The sequence below is a fragment of the Equus przewalskii genome, chromosome 7 (genome assembly GCF_037783145.1).
Source record: "Equus przewalskii isolate Varuska chromosome 7, EquPr2, whole genome shotgun sequence".
Lineage (NCBI taxonomy): Eukaryota > Metazoa > Chordata > Mammalia > Perissodactyla > Equidae > Equus > Equus przewalskii.
The window spans coordinates 57,494,799-57,511,951 of NC_091837.1; the positions used below are offsets into that span (position 1 = coordinate 57,494,799).

The window sequence follows — 17,153 nt, forward strand, 5'->3', positions numbered from 1 at the left end:
CTGCGGGGTGACAGACTGTCCACTGCTCCCCCATCTCACCCCGAGCCACAGTACTTTGCATAGCTTTGTAACAAGGGCTAAACACAAGTGTGACCTGCATGCCTTCCTGCCAGGTCCAAGCACAGGGCAAACAGTCACTTGGCCGGCCGGGAACAGGTGCGTCAGTGTAAACACGAGCTGGGCTTTATTTTTTAATTACGTTAACTTTAATTTATACAAGTAACAGATAAACATATCCTCCTCTAAAAAGAAAAAGAAAACATTATGAAGAAGACTAAAGTTCCCTTTTACCACCGTCCACCATGCAAAAGTCCTTTGCCCTACCCTGAGGAACCATGGTTAGGTGGGCACCCTTCCAGACCTTGTTTATATACACCCTTGCACACACGTATAAACACACCAGAGAAACTGCCCAATTTTTTTGTGAGTGCGTATTGATTTTTACTTAAGTGGGACCAGGCTGTTTATAATGCTTTGCACCTTTCAGTAAACAATACGTCTTGGAAGTTTATCCATGTTGTTACATATACATCAAGCTCGCAGAATAGTATGAACACCCCCCAAGTCCTCCCCATGGCCCACCGCTGGCTGACTTTTATGTTGTTGTTGATGCTGTTTTATGTTATTTCTAATATTCTGCTAACACATTTTCTCACAAGCATTACTGCATGAAGCTCCTTGTGCAGAGTTTCTCCAGGGAGCTGCCCAGAGGGCAAATTGCTGGGTCACAGGCTTTGCGTTTTTGTCTCAACACGTGGTGTCAAACTGCCCTCCAAGAAATGCACACCAATGCAGATTCCCCCCTCAAAACAGCAGGGTGTGAGGATACCCGCTGTTCTACGCCGGGAACAATCAAATGTCTTCATTTCTTCTCCCTGATGAGTCTTTTTCCTAATTATCAGGAAGGGGGAATATCTACTTAGTGGTCATCCATATCTCCTCCTTGTAACTGTCTCTTCATATCCTTTTAGGCAATTCTTCTATGGGGTTGGCTTTCAATGATTTGGTGGAGTTCTCTATATATTCAGAATTTCTTAATTCTTACATACAGTGGCACAAGAGGTTGCCTGTCATGACAAGCCCTTTGCCGATGGCATAAAGGGGCCAGGAACAATGCTTCTCAGGATGATTCTCATGCCTCCTATTGTGTGAAAGCCATTGCACCACAGATGCACTGCCTGCTGATGGTGAGGATAAAATACGCTCCAAGGGGCCACCCTCCAAGTCTGGCCATAAACCACAGCTTCCATGAGCTCAGCACAAAATGTCACAGGGAGAAATCTCCACTCTGGGCCCTAAGAGAATAACTGGTGCCAGACTAGCTCTCTTACCATAAGCAACTATTAAAATGAGTCAAATACATGAGACAACTATTTTCAGGCAGTAGACAAGAGATAGCGTAAGACTACAACATTTCTCTCAAGTTGAAGTCCCCTCAGGGGGCATTTAGGAGGAGATATATGCCTGTGAATGGATGTGAAAAAAACCCATCACACACGCACACACCATTTTATCGCACTTCCACTTTCCCTATCGTTTTTTAGGATCACTATATTTAAGGGTCTATGTTAAAAAGTTTGTAGTACACTGAGGAGTGTGTGCTCTCTGGAAGAAAAGCTAAAACATATGACTAATTCAGAGAGTATAAGACTATTTTAAAAAATATAATAAAAACTCAAATCTTTCCCAGAGTAGAACAGACATCATTAATTCAGTTTGTTTCAGAAGTTGGAGTCATACATTTTCATACAAAGTAAAGCATTTAAATGAACGGTATGAGTTTTAAAAAGTGAAGTGCCTCATTATTTCTACAGTAATGAGAAAAAGCCCATTTCCCGAATTTAACACTGATGAAAAGGATGAAGAAGGTGAGCTGAGAGTCCCACACTCCGCCTGCATCCGGAGAAGAAGGAAATGAGGTGCTCAGAGGCTCCTGAGGTTCAGCGACTGGTCCATATCCCACTCGTCCAACTATGCTGCTGGTTTTCAAACTGTGTTCCCCAGAAGCACTCTAGGGTCACTGTGGTGGGGCGTGGGGAGAAGGTCAGAGCACCAGACCCACATGGGACCGCAGTGGTAGGTGGGCTCCAGGAGATTCTGTAAAATATTTCATTTGGAAAAGGGGTTCTGATGCTTAAAAAGAAGTTTGAAAATGACTACTTTTACCGTAGTGCCTCTTTAGAGAAGTTTAAATATATTTTTAAAAAGTGTACTATCATCCCTAAAATGCAGGGAATTTTTAAACTTCAGCAGTAAAAAAAAGAAACAGTTGTTTCTTTCATGTTATCTCATATAGTTAACGAGCAGAGGAAAGGGAAATGAAACCTGGGTCTCCTGCTTTCTGGAGCAATCCTCTCTCCAGGCTGCCCACACAGATGCCCCACGTTGCAGCTAGTCTAAAATTAATGTGTCATCACTTCCACACAAACCCATTACCTCCTCAAAGTCTAGAGCATCCAGGCAGGACCAGTGGTGGTCAATATTCAACACTGTCTAAATCTTCATTTTAATTCGGTGTTATAAGACATAGAGATGTAATTATACTCACAAGAAGTCCTGAAACATCAGAATACTTCTTAGCTGGTTTAAAGGATGGAGGAGCATCAATACTGAAGTCTGGGGGGACAAAAAAGAAGATAACTAAACTGGCTTCAAAACATTCAGATCCTTTCCCTTTTTTTCTAAAATACGGTTTGATAATATTCCTGAAATTTTTACTTTGTGATTAAGTACTCACAGCAGTCTCTGGGGAAATAATGCCGTATATGTCATAGACCAAGTGTGGGCTCCGGATCTTGCTCTGCCCTGTCCCCAGGGACCCCCTACTCCACCAGAAGCACCAGAAGCTCATCTGCCCACCAGCCACTTTCACTGTGTCAGGCTACATGGGCTGGTGGTGGTGAGATGCCAAACAACCCACTGACTGGATCTGAGCATCCGGACACCGGAATGTCCACACCCAGACAACTGACTAGCTCACTTGTCACCCGTCTGAGTCACCCCAGGAAAGAGGTGCAGTGGGAACGGAGACAGAGGGAACTTGAACCTGTACTTTCCAATGATGCTGAACAGAACATACAGTGGCACTTTACACATATTTGGAAACACTGCAGCACAAAGCATTTACTCTGAAAAACACCGGCTCAGCGAGTACAACAGAGTTGGCCTTTAAGTTGGTCGTCAGAAACCCTCGCAAATCTTGGGCAACTTTGTTCTTGGAAACAAATTTTAACAGTAGCCCTTGATTTTTGTCTAACAGAAACATTAATATCTTTTCTAACAGAAACACCAATATTATCATATCTGGACCTATTTCTCCAGATGGAAATGTTAACAGTGACACTAAAAACCACACATCCATGACCACACAAACAGATTAAGCACAGATATAGTTACGAGCAAATAGACACATAATCTCTTTACATTCATGCCACTCTAAAATTCCTAAGCTAAAAATGGTGTCCTACATTAACGCAAACACAATAAAATAATAAAAGAGGTTTGTTAAAAGAAAGTTCCTAGTCCAAACATTATAAACACATAGAAGGCTCTCGACAGCTCACAGTTAGGATCGTTCAGTTGCCATGGCAACGCCCTCTCAGCAGCGAGAATTTGTTTCAGGTTCTTCCAGGTTCTATTCTTCTTGCCAGCTACCGCACCACCATGGCCAGAGTGCTTGAATTAAAAGCATGGGTGAGAAGAAACAAAAATCAATGGAGACTGCCATTTCAGAATCTGACATTTATGCTTATTCATAATTATAACATGCCCCTCATTCTGTCAGCAATCATTTATACCCCAAGGCTTTTTTTTTTTTTTAAGTATTATGCTGTACACTTTAATCTTCCTTATAAAAAACAAAGCTTTTGGATGGTCAAAACTCAGGAGTTAGTTAGGGATGAAGTAGAAATAAAAAGTTATTTTTTTTTCCATGCACATAGCAAATCACCTCCCTTATTGGATCTAACTTTAGAGAATTCACTCATGAACTTCCCTTACTTTAAAATAAATTTACTACAAAGTTAGATTTAAACTCATGATCACATCTCTAAACCCCCTTTCGAGGGCAAGTCTGCCTGCAAATTACTGATGATCCTGGAAAACCCAAGTAAGCCTCAGTCACGGCATGGCAAGCCTTCTGGAAATTCTTTTTTTTTTCCTTTTCGTCCTATGAAGATGACAAAATAAAATGGAAAGAATACTAAAATCTGTTGCAGGCACTGGTAACACCATATTTTCAAAACTAATTAATGAAACATCTTTTAATGGTATAATCTGAATCGCTGTCATTTATTATACTCCTTGAGGACGAACGGAAGAGTAGCCTGTTTCTGCTTTACAGCACAATAGTTTAGATTTACTTAAAGAAACTAATGAGGCGCAATCTTCTTTTCGTTAGTTATTTCAAATCTCATCTAAAACTTATGTGAGACCAATGCAAAGGGAGGGTGAACAGTCATCATGGAAATGAACCACCCTCCAAATAGGATCCCTTAACAAATGCCACAAAGGGCACCCAAATCCTCGGGAACTGGCATATCAGGAGAGCAACAACAAGGGCCCTTCTGCTCCTGCCCCCACCCCTCGCACAACAGCCCATGACAGAGAAGGTGGCAACTGGGACTGATGCAGAAGGGGACACCAGTGCCTAGCAAGATCAGAGGCCGACGTATGGTGGTTTGGTTTTTTATTTATAAATACCTTAGATGCTTACCACAAAGTTGGGATCCTTAAATGGCAAAGGTTTGGCAGCCTTTTCCATAGGTCCTGTGCTAAAATCAGAGGGCACCATTTTATTCTCACTCATGGCTTCCATGCTGATACCCTTAAAACACAGTAAGAATAGCATGAGGTCAGTTTCTTTCAGCTGAGTTCCCTAACTCAGCTCTCAACAAGATCTGAGATGATACTACAGGACATGCAAGGCAAGACAGTGTGCGCAAAGCTCCGGCAGGTGGCCTGCGCCAGAGGAGGGTGTGCCAGACCAGGAGCAGCACCTACTGTGCAGAAGCCACAGGAGAGACAGCTGCTACGTTTCCCAGCTCCCCTGTGTGCCAAGCCCAAGGATGGGTGTCCTATCTGAGCTGGCTCATTTAACTCTGACAACCACTACAAGAAAACTGAGGCTCAGGGGGATGGTTCAAGGCTACACAGTGATTATCTTTGGATTCAAACCCAAGTGGGGCCAATTCCAAAGCCCCCGCCACCCCCATGACACCACACGGCCCCTACTCCTGCTGATCTTACCAAATTGTGTCTTGAAACATTAAGACAAAAAAGGTCCAGCCGCTTGAAGGGTCATCATCCAGAGAACCCAGGCTAGAGCTGTATGCTTAGGGGCACAACAGGACATGGGCATTCTGAGGGAGGAGCATAGAGGGAGAGGAGGCTGGAGGGCAACGGAGTCAGCTAGCTGAGGCGAGAGTGCGCTGAAAGCAGGCTAATATGCTTTAAAATAAAAAAACTTTATTTTTTTTTCAGATTTTTAAATTTTTTTCCTTTTTCTCCCCAAAGCGCCCTGGTACATAGTTGTATATTTTTAGTTGTGGGTCCTTCTAGTTGTGGCATGTGGGACGCTGCCTCAGCATGGCCTGATGAGCGGTGCCATGTCCACGCCCAGGATCCGAACCAGTGAAACCCTGGGCCACCGAAGCAGAGCGCACTAACTTAACTACTCAGCCACGGGGCTGGCCCCCCCCTTTTTTTAAATATATGTATTTTTGTGTGTGTAAGGAAGACTGGCCCTGAGCTAACATCTGTTGCCAATCTTCCCCTTCTTGCCCGAGGAAGATTGTTGCTGAGCTAACATCCGTGCCAATGTTCCTCTGTCCTGTGTGGGATGCTGGCACATCATGGCTGGACGAGCAGTTCTGGGTCCACGCCCCGGGATCCGAACCTGCTAACCCTGGGCCGCCAAAGCCGAGTGTGCAAACTTAGCCACTACACCCCCAGGCCAACTCCAAAATAAAAAACCTTTTAAGCTAACAATAACAAAGGAAAAACAAGGCAAGGTAAGAAATCACTTCTGATTTGTAACACAGTTTCTAATCTTCCCAGACTGCAATAAACTGTTTTCTAATTGATATAAAATTTACATACAGTGAAATGCGCAGATCTTAAGTGTAGGTTTCATGAGTTTTGCCAAATGTTTACACTTGTGTGAATCACGTCCCTATTGAGATACAGAAGATTTCCATCAGCCCAGAACATTCCCTCATGCCCGTTCCTAGTCAATACCTTCCGCCCTCAGGGACAACCACTGCTGATTTCTACCCACATTACCTATTCTAGAACATCATATGAGTGGAATCTGACAGCACGTACTGTTGTGTTTGGCTTCCTCAGCTCAGCATAAAGTTTTGGAGATCACCCATGTTGCTGCATGCATCAGTAGGCTGTTTCTTTGTATTTGTATACTACTCAGCAGAGTAGTGGTCCACCATACGAATTTACCACAATTTGTTTATCCATTTTCTTGTTGATGAATATTTGGGTTATTCTCAGTCTTCTGCTATTATAAATAAAGCTGCTGTAAACATTCTGCACAAGCCTTTGTGTGGACATGTGTTTTTACTTCTCTTGGGTAAACACCTAGGAGTAGAATGGTTGGGTTATGGACTAAGTGTTTAACTACTTAAGAAACTGCTAGATCATTTTCCTAAATGGCTGCCCTCTTTTACACTCCCAGCAGCAGTGTACGAGAGTTCTGGTTGCATATATACATATTCCACCACCACTACTCCCAGCACCCTGCAATGGCATCCATGTGGTGGGAAGGACAGTGGTGAAGACAGGGACCACTGCTGAAATAGTTCTCTGAAAGGTCTCTTCTCAAACGCCTTCCCAGACTCCTCCTCAGGGTCTCTTTACAGGGGCCTGTGCTCCTCCTCTGTTCATGCATCTCTTGTGTCTGGACTGCCCCTCACCTCATCCTCCCCCGATTTAGTCTTTCCTAACGTTTCTCCCCTCCAAGGCTCAGCTCAAGTGTCAACTCTCTAAGAACTAAGTGGCCTCCAATTTCTCATCCTTTTCCTACCGTCTGTAGCCACAAGCTATCTTTCTCTTTCGTCTCTCCTTTTCTTCCTTCCCTCCCTCTCTCTCTCCTGACCCTTTGCCCCCCACCTCGTCCCCCCTTTCTCCCACAGTCCTTTGCCCTTATCTGGCACCTTCCTTAGCTCAAGTTTCAGAGGAGGGACTCTGTAGTGCCCACTCCATTCTCTACAGCACAGTCAGTGACACACTTCTAAATGCAAGCTTGATGTCACTCCCCTATTTACAACTGTCAGTGATTCCCACTGCCCTTGGGATTAGGAACAAATTCTGGCCTCCTCTCCAGCCTCGCCTCTTGTTCCCCCTCCTTCCTGCATTTTGTATTTTCTGGTGCAAAATCCATGAGTCATTTTCTACACAGCACAAATAGTTTCCAATGTTTCCATTTTCATTTAAGCTTTACTAAAATTATTTTAATCGCGATTACTCCACATCAGTTTTAACTTTACAACAAAGATTAGATTTAGCATTTTGTACATAACTAAATTTTATTGCCCTTGTGACTTTCCCTTCACTGTCATAGCACGTCTGCCAGGTACACGTGTACTGGGAGACCAATTTGATGAGGTAGATTTGATTCTCCCATCACATTGAATCAATAACCAACGTTACCTCGTGCGGTTTTAGCCAGTTGGCAATGTTATTTCATGTTGACTATTTGTAAGAGTAATATCTATTATAAATTGGATCTATGATTGATAGTTTGTATTTATGTCTCAGTCAATGAAAACAGCAGCTTTGTGAACAACAGACGGGAAGAAGGAGAGACAAAGTGCAGAGGTATGCGGATGAGGGAAGGGAGCGATTCAGAGTGGGAATGCACAGAGGGGTCAAGACATCCGGCTTCACTATAGGAATCAGTCTTCTGTCCTCTGCATCTAACCTAGTGCTGGCACAGAGTAAACACACAATGATCACTGACTGATTAACTGGAGTTAAGGAACAAGATAGCCCACCATAACTAAACGCCAGCATCAGTGTGTAAGATGTATTGGCTCTGGAGTTTACTGCCAGGAAGCATCTCCGGGTGGGATGCAGTGACTGAACACAAAGGAACACAGGGAGGATAATTCAAAAACGACTGGGCTTGATTACCGACGGGGCAGCGGGAACAGGGAAATGGGAAGGGAAGGGAAAGGAGTAAAACTACTCTAAGAATAGCTTTTTGTAGTTTTGACCTTTTGAACCATGTTGAAGTTTCACATACTAAAAATAATAATAAATAAAACCAACAAGGATGGGGCAGCAGATAGAGAAAACAAATACAAACAAAGTAAATCAACCTAACTGTGTTTTGAATGAATAACACAACCACACTGAAGGGGAGGAGGGGGAAATTGAGCACAGTATGTCGGCAGTAGAGCCTAAGGTTAAAGGCACAAAGAACCATAAACAGTTGGTAGGTTTGTTTCTCACAAGGGTACAGGTTAATAATTCTGAAACTACTTTATACATATTCTAAGATGAAGTAAGTAAGGAATGAGGGAAGGCTAGAGTGAGCCCTGCACCATGAAATCAGAGGTTATCAACAGAACTCATGGTCTTTAACATATACACAGACAGAGAAACACAGCTACAGAGGTGGGGGGTATACACACACACGCCTATACCTCCTAGTTCTCTCCACTAAGAGGGCTAGAAACAATGGACGATAGGCACACCAGTCTTCAGATCCTGGTTTCTAAACATCATTCCCCAAGAACTAGTGATCCTTGAAGAAATGGCAGATTCCAGGGCTGGGGCAGGAAAGTATGAGATGAGCCTTGTGATGCCAGAAAGCAAGAAAATACCGTATTAATTTGCTAGGGCTGCCATAAAAAAATAGCACAGACTGGGTAGTTTAAACAACAGAAGTTTATTTTCAACAGTTCTGGAATCTGGAAGTCCAAGATCAAGGTGTCAGCAGGTGTGGCTTCTCCTGAGGCCTCTCTCCTTGACCTACGGATGAACATCTTCTCACCGTGTCCTCACATGGCCTTCCCTCTGTGCACTCACCACTGTGGTGTCTCTTCCTCTTCTTATAAGGACACCAGTCATATTGGATTAGGGGTCCCCCCTTAGGACCTCATTTAACCTTAATTACCTCTTTAACAGCCCTATCTCCAAATACAGTCACATTGTGAGGGGTTCAGGGGGTTAGGACTTCAACATATGACTCTCGAGGGGACACAATTCAGTCCACAACAGCATTCTCAAAAAATGATGGGAGTATATTAAAGGACACAAGAGTCAGTTTGAAGAGGCTTCCAGTAGCCGAATCTATAACAAACTCTTACGACTCAACAATAAAAGGACAAATAATTCCATTTTACAAAGGGAAAAGGATGTCAATAAACATTTCTCCAAAGAAGATATACAAATGGCCAGTGAGCACATGAAAAGATGTTCATTGCCATTAGTCATCAGGGAAATGCAAACCCAAACCACAATGAGATATCATTTCACACCCACTGGGATGGCTATAATCAAAGATGCATAACAACATGTGTTGGCGAGGATATGGAGAAACTAGAACTCTCATACATTGCTTGGGAGAACGTAAAAGGGTGCAGTCACCTGGAAAAACAGTTTGGTGGTTTCTCAAAATGTTAAATATAGAATTATAATATGACCCAATAATCCAACTCCTAGGTATACACCCAAGAGAAGTGAAAACATATGTCCAGGCAAAAACTCATACATATTCGCAGAAGATTATTCATAAGAGCAAAAAGTGCAAACAATCCAAACATCCATCAACTAATGAATGCATAAACACCACGTATGCCTCCATATAGTGGAATGTTATTCAACCATAAAAAGGAATGAAGTACCGTACATGCTACAACATGGATAAACCCTGAAAGCATTATGCTCACTGACAGAAGCCAGACACAAAAGGCCACATATTGTATGATTCCATTTATATTGAATCTAGAGTAGTCAAATTCATAAATACAGAAAGCAGATCAGTGGTTGTCAGGGGCTGGCAGGAAGGGGGAATGGGCAGTGATTGCTAATGGATAGGGGAGTTCTTTTTGGGGTCATGGAAATATTCTCAAATTAAATAGTCGTAATGGTTGCATAACTCAGTGAATATACTATACGCCACTGAATTGTACACTTTAAAAGGGTGGATTTTATGGTATATGAATTATATCTCAATAAAACTGTTACAAATAAAAAATAAGTTTATGAAAGAATGAACGAATAAAGCTAGGAATGGATTGTAACCCCTAGAATAAAACGAGAATCAATGAATACAAATACTGATTTTAAGAATGAATAAGTGAATGGGAGAAAAGAGAAAGCTCTTGCTCACAGTAAGATTCTGATTAATAACTGCAGAAAGAATAAAAGAATTAGAAAGTCACCATTTGGTAACCACCAGCATAATAACTGTTTCAGGAAAGAATCATCCACGGACACTAACAGTGGTTGGCAAAAGTATGAACAGAGAAAACATATTTACACAGCCTCAAAGTAACTCCCCACAAGATACTTTAATACAAACAGAAAACTAATAAGTTTACCATGGAGAAACCTGGCAGACACCCACCTTCCTAAGTGCTCAAAGCTAACATCAGCAGTAATGGGACATATTGACATCACGTGCCACAACACGATGCACCGAGAAGGGGACATCATTACTTTTCCACCCTTGCCCAAAATGTATTACCCAAATCTAGTCATGAGAAAATATCAGACAAGCCCCAATTGAGGAACATTCCATAAGATAAATGAATGGTGCTCTTCAAAAGGGTCAAGGTCATGAAAGATAAAGACTGAAGAACCGTTCTACATGAAAGGAGACTAAAAATGACAACTAACTGTGACATACGATCCTAGATGGGATCCTGGACCAGACAAAGGACAAGAATAAGGTCTGTGTATTAGGTACCAGTGTTGCTTCAAAGTTAATCCCCTAAATTTGATACTGTACTGTTGTTATGTAAGAGAACGCCTCTGGTTTTAGGAAATCCACATGGAAATACTTAGAGGATTTTAAAAAAAGTGGAGTGGCATGGAACCTGAGGAAGAAGTCGCAGCTGGTCAAGAAGAGTGACAGCCACCTGCTCTTTCAAGGTGATGGTCCAGGGGCAAAGGGGAAAGCACAGGCCCACTGGCTGGAAGGCACATGAGGGGAGTAGGTCTAAGGAAACCTGCCAGTGTCGGAAGAAGGAAAGGGGCCATTCTCCCGAGGAATCTAACCACACTTCATAAGGGTGCTCCACAAGACTACTCAGTGAGGAACCGGCTGATGGGCGTGAACCGTCAGGAGGCTGGGCCTACAGGGTGGCCTAAATTAAGAGAGAGAGAGAAAAACCACCCTCAGAACTGCGCAGTGAGCACCACATCAGAACAGAGAAACCAAAGGGCTACGGATGACTCAGGAGAAACAGGCAGAATGCAAAAGAGGTTTCCTGGGCCCAGACACACTTTAAGTTTCAACTTTATTGTTGGAGTTTTTCACAAAGAAAATGACTACTTATATAATGTTGTTTCCATCTGGGAGAAAATAAACAAATGGAACTGCTAAAGAAGCAAAGAGGAGATACTCAAGAGAAATGAAGAAGCAGGCCCCAAGGCCTCCAGTGGTGAATCAGAAACATCCACAGAACGTGTCCACCTCACAGAGTGCCAGCCTCAAGCAGTGGCATTAGCTTTTTCTCCTGCATCAGAACTGCTGAAAGACTGTATTTCCCCCTTTCTATTCATGCCTCTTCCCTCATTCCTAATGGGGAAGCTCACAGGTGCTGTGTGCACAGTGAAATCCTGGGAAGGAATACAGGGCATTCTTTTGACATAGGCTGTTTGTTCCCAGGCTCCAGGAAGACCCAGGAGAACGCCCGCAGGCAGAAATGCTTCACTGAGACTCGGGCAGGTGGCGCTGCCCCAGAGGCCACTAAGAAAAGCAGGTAGCTCAGCAAGTCCATGTAGGTTGGAAGGTCTGGGAGCTCTGCCAGGGGAGAGGATGCACCGTCAGACAGGTGCACCTGCTGAGAGGAAGGGGAAGGTGGTGGGAAGAGAGGACCAGAAGTCTGTATCAGCATTCCGGGTGGCACGCTAGAGAAGAGTCAAGAAGGGAATGAAGATGATGCGCTCAAGTGCTGGATTTCCAAACAGACCCTTCCTGCTTGTTCGGTCCTTCCATTCTCTCCTCTTCCATTTTCAGCAGGGCCAGAGCCCCACTGAGGAGTCAAGCTGAAGAAGGGGTAAAGAAAGGAAGCCACTCCAACGAGAACTGAGCCACATCATTCCAGAGCTGCACCCTGCCTCTGAAGCAGCAAGGGCTCTCTTCCCTCTCTGACAGCCTCTAAAAGAAAATACCATATGATCCAGCTATTCCACTACTGGGTATTTATCCAAAGAACATGAAATCACTAATTCAAAAAGATATATGCACCCCTATGTTCATCACAGCATTACTCACAATAGCCAAGACGTGGAAGCAACTCAAGTGCCCATGAACAGATGAATGGATAAAGAAGACATATATATACACACATATATAATGGAATACTACTCAGCCATTAAAAGACAAAATCATGCCATTTGCGACAACATGGATGGACCCTGAGGGCATTATGTTAAGTGAAATAAATCAGAGAAAGACAAACATTGTATGATTTTACTCCTATGTGGAAGATAAACACATAGATAAGGAGAACAGATTGGTGGTCACCAAAGTGGACGGAGGTGGGGGGAGGATGAAAGGGGTTAAGGGGCATATATGTATGGTGATGGATGGAAACTAGACTTTTGCTGGTTGAACACGATGCAGTCTATACAGAAGCTGAAATAGAGTGATGTACAGCTGAAATTTACACAGTGTTATAAGCCAATATGATCTCAATAAAATAATTAAAGAAAAAAAAGAATACCCCATTCTGGACAGACTCAGAACTGGGTTTTCTGCTTTTCCTTCCTCTTTAACCCCACCCTCCATGCTACTGCACCCTCATCCTCCCTTCCTGAGCCTCCGCTAAGCTGAAACTCTGCGTCTGTCTGTGACGGGATGAGTGGGAGAGACCGTCAGCCAAAGGCAAGATTGAGTCTGTGAGGCTGGGATGCAATAAAATTGAAAATGATGTACAGTTTCCATATTACTAAACCACTACTGACGTTAAGAGACTTTATGAGATGAACTGTCCCGTCCCAAGACATGAACGCCCTAAAAAGAGGAAAGAAGTAACGCCTAGCACTGAGGGCTGTCCCGCCTTTGCAGCACCAGAAGAGCTGACGTAAGTCCCAGGGAAGAGAAACCTGGCCCGCTATCAAAGAAGCACACGCCTGCCCCAAGCTGAGTCAGGGAGGCCTCAGCTCTGCCCAACTGCAGAGCCCAAATCGATGGCTTCGCCTCTCCAGACAGCAGCCTGCCTGCCTCTGACTCAGACATAAGGATAACCTGTGCCTTTAGTCTGTGGCTTTGTCTCATCACTGAAAAATCAAATGCCCACTTACATCTACCTAATAGTATTCTAGATTCAAACAGCCGACCCCAGTCTAACACAGCAGGGTTACTTGAAACAGCAAAACTGGGAGATGCACCCCAAATATTCAGGGAAGTCAATTAAATAAGAGGACTTAATTCCTTAAGAAGTCTATCAACATACAGAAAGGTTCATGAAATAATCCTAAGAGAAAAGCAGGGGACACAATGTTATACATCAAATGCAATTAGGAAAAACTACAACTACACGTACGAAACACAAATTATAATACTTGGGAAGAAGACTGGGTGACCTTTTACATCCACTTTAAAAATAGAAAAAAAGGAACCTATAAAACAACTTTATCATGATTTCTTTTAAAAGTTGGGGTAGAATGATTATTATTATTTTTTTTTTTTGAGGAAGATAAGCCCTGAGCTAACTGCTGCCAATCCTCCTCTTTTTGATGAGGAAGACTGGCCCTGAGCTAACATCTGTGCCCATCTTCCTCTACTTTATATGTGGGACGCCTACCACAGCATGGCTTGCCAGGCAGTGCCATGTTCGCATCCGGGCTCTGAACCCGCAAACACCGGGCTGCTGAAGCGGAACGTGTGAACTTAACTGCTGCGCCACCAGGCCAGCCCTAGAATGATTATTTTTAGATGAATAAATCACATCAGTCCAGCATTCTCCGGCTGCCTCCAATTACAGAAGTCTGCCATCACCTGCACTCTGCGCTAACCTTATGAAGAAGCAGCTGCTATCTCCCAGCTTATTGAGATGTTTTGTTAACTGCTTAACCATTGCAAATTGGTCTATCATGTTAACCCTCAGTCTATGGATCAATTAGGTTTCTCTGTAGATTTTATCAACTTGAATAAGCATTTGAAAAGTCTAAAATGCCCTCCATTGATCTAATAAAATTCCCCCCAAAAGCATTTGTCTGCAGCATGGATTTGGTTATATCAAAGACCTAATTACATCTTCTAAGGTGGAAAGTGATATCAAGAGAGGCAGTCAAGAAAAAAGAATGTGGACTCTTGACAGTCCACCTGGGTTCCAATCCTGACTCCACCATTTGTTAGCTGTGTGACCTGGAGAAAGTTACTTAACCTCTCTATGCTCCTGTCTTTTTATCTGTAGAATTACAATTCACAGAGGGCTGTTTGGAGAATTAAATGCGATAGCACTTAAAAAGTGCTTAGAACAGTACCTGATACATAGTAAATGCCAGTAAATATTAATTATTACTATTTATCATGATTTCTTTCACTTTAGCACAGTGTATCAGTTCTCCAACCCAAGTTAGCACTAATCATTTTGAAAATATCATAACCAGAATGGATGGGAGATGGCACTATCCAGATTACGACATTACTGACCAATAACTATGTGAGCTACACTGAAAATATAAACCCAAACAGAGAATTGTAATTCTGTGACAATGTGTACAACTCAGCAAGCATAAACACTTAATAGCAATTTCTGCTGAATGAAAGATTCATGTTGATGAAATAATAAAACTGTTTCACTGTTACTAAACTATTTAACACTATTTCCTAGGACTGACATAAAGCAGACTTCTATAAATGCTTTGCTCATCATATTTTTAAATAAAAAATATTCCCTTCAATTTCGGAGGACTTCCAAGCATAAAGCCTTTTAAATTTCTTCTATTCACTCAATTTTACTCTAGAAAGAGCACGCACATTCTGGAAAATAAAAGCCACCTTAAGAATCCATCAAGTTATTTTCGCCAATTTCAAAAAAGCCCTCTAATATCTATGTAAATGTCCTGTGTAAATTTTTAAATCCCACGAAGGTTTTACGGATGCTGCTTTTTTGTAAGAAATGAATCAAAATAGCTGAAACTATTGAATCAGGGAAATTTAGATACTGAAAGATCTATACAGTCCCTTTAACTCAAGAAATACAATCATTTCTATAAAAAAACATTTATTTTCCACTGATGAAAGCTTGAGCAACGTGAGACACGTGCACAGCCCCGAACCTGGAAGGCCTTCCCCCTCCAACCCCACCACCCCTGAGAGTCCACCTCCACCCCCTCTTCCTCCCCACCTCTCCTCCTCCACCATCGCCTACCTGAGTCCTCATCTTCCTGTGTCCCACCACACTAGGGCACCAACACGAGAGAATACATATATTCTTTGGTACATGGTCAGAAATTACTATCTTTTCCTAATTGTTTCATATATGTGATAGGTAGAATTCTAAGATGGCTCTCAGGAATCCCGGCCAATGGTGTACACACACCTTCTCCCAGATATTCAAGCAAACACTAATGTAGGTACTGCTGTGAAGGGGTTTTGCAGATACAATTCAGGTCTCAAGTCAGCTCTCCTTAAACAAAGGAAACTATCCAGGTGGGCCTGCCCTAATCATGTAAGCCCTTTAAATCTGGGTTCAGAGGTGAGAGACAAGAGAAGTCAGAGATATTTGAAGCACGAGAGGGATTTGACACACGACAGACTCTCCATAGCTGGCTTCGAAGATGGAGGTGGCCATGTGGCAAGGAACGTAGGCTGACAGCAAGGAGACAGGGACCTCAGTCCTACTGCTGCAAAGAACTGAATTTTGCCAACAATCTGAATGAGCCTGAAAAAGATTTTCCCCTAGAACCTCAAGATAAGAAACTGGCCCAACCAACACTCTGATTTCAGTTTTGTGAAACCTTGAGCAGAGAACCAAACCCTCACATTGTGCCAGGACTTCTGACGCACAGAACCATGAACTAATAAGTAGTCGTTGTTTAAGCCACTAATTTGTGGTTATTTGTTAGAACAGCAATAGAAAACTAATACAATATATGAATGTCACTCTCTCCTCCTGGGAGATTTTTGGGAGGGCAGGGACAAACTATAATCCTTTGAAATGTCTTAAGCATACTCCTGGGGACAGAACAGAAGTAAATCACAATAAATTCTTGCAGATGGAACTGAACTGAAACAGAACAGAAAGGCTGAGCAAGGGACGCAGATAAAGGTCACCTCAGGAAGATTCCAGGCAGCGCTCAGGGCAGCACTGTGCTAAGGCCTGCGTATGCTGGGGAACAGGGGACTATATCGAAGCCTATATTAGAGCAGGAAAAAAATCTAACACTCCTTTCTGGAGACAGATGTCAAGCTTTTTCCTTCCCCATGGGATTCTCAGGGTGGGAGGAGGGTAACTGGTTATATACCTCATTAGTTAAACACCAGCTGGGAAGAAGAGAGCGAAGGTAAAAGAATTCACTATTAACAGGGGAAGCCCTACTCTCTCCAGCCTGAGGGTTTGCTGAGGCCGCTGAGACGGAGAAGACCCACAGGGATTCCCTAGGCATACCTTCCCCTCAGCAAGAGCTCTAAGGCCCCCAGAGCTGTGATTTCTCCCAAGTTGGGTTACTGGGGATTTTCAGCATCCTGAAGGCATCTGGCCACTCTCTGAAGTTTGCTGTGGTGGGATTTGATCAATGCTACCTTTAGCCTCAAAACAATCATTTCTCCCAAGTTGGGTTACTGGGGATTTTCAGCATCCTGAAGGCATCTGGCCACTCTCTGAAGTTTGCTATGGTGGGATTTGATCAATGCTACCTTTAGCCTCAAAACAATCATTCCTCCCAATACGTATCAACTACATTCCTCAGTCTTGGCACAGTTGGATATCAAAATGCACCATGCACACACTGGG

General features: G+C 43.1%; 1 protein-coding gene across 5 annotated transcripts in view; it reads right to left on the reverse strand.

Annotated features, from left to right (window-relative positions):
- INO80C (INO80 complex subunit C) overlaps positions 1-17,153 on the reverse strand; it is a 41,357-nt gene that overhangs the window by 20,840 nt on the left and 3,364 nt on the right. For 4 of the 5 annotated variants that reach the window (XR_011542679.1, XM_070629933.1, XM_008535071.2 and 1 more), the window contains 3 exons: positions 4,715-4,825; positions 3,564-3,675; positions 2,549-2,616 (listed from right to left, as the gene is read on the reverse strand). Coding sequence is in view for 4 of the 5 variants with exons in the window: in XM_070629933.1 (XP_070486034.1) it covers positions 2,549-2,616; positions 3,564-3,675; positions 4,715-4,825 (291 nt within the window). In the remaining variant the exon portion in view is untranslated. Of the gene's footprint in view, positions 1-161; positions 2,098-2,548; positions 2,617-3,563; positions 3,676-4,714; positions 4,826-17,153 lie in introns of those variants that run through there. The other variant, XM_070629934.1, reaches the window with a different exon arrangement.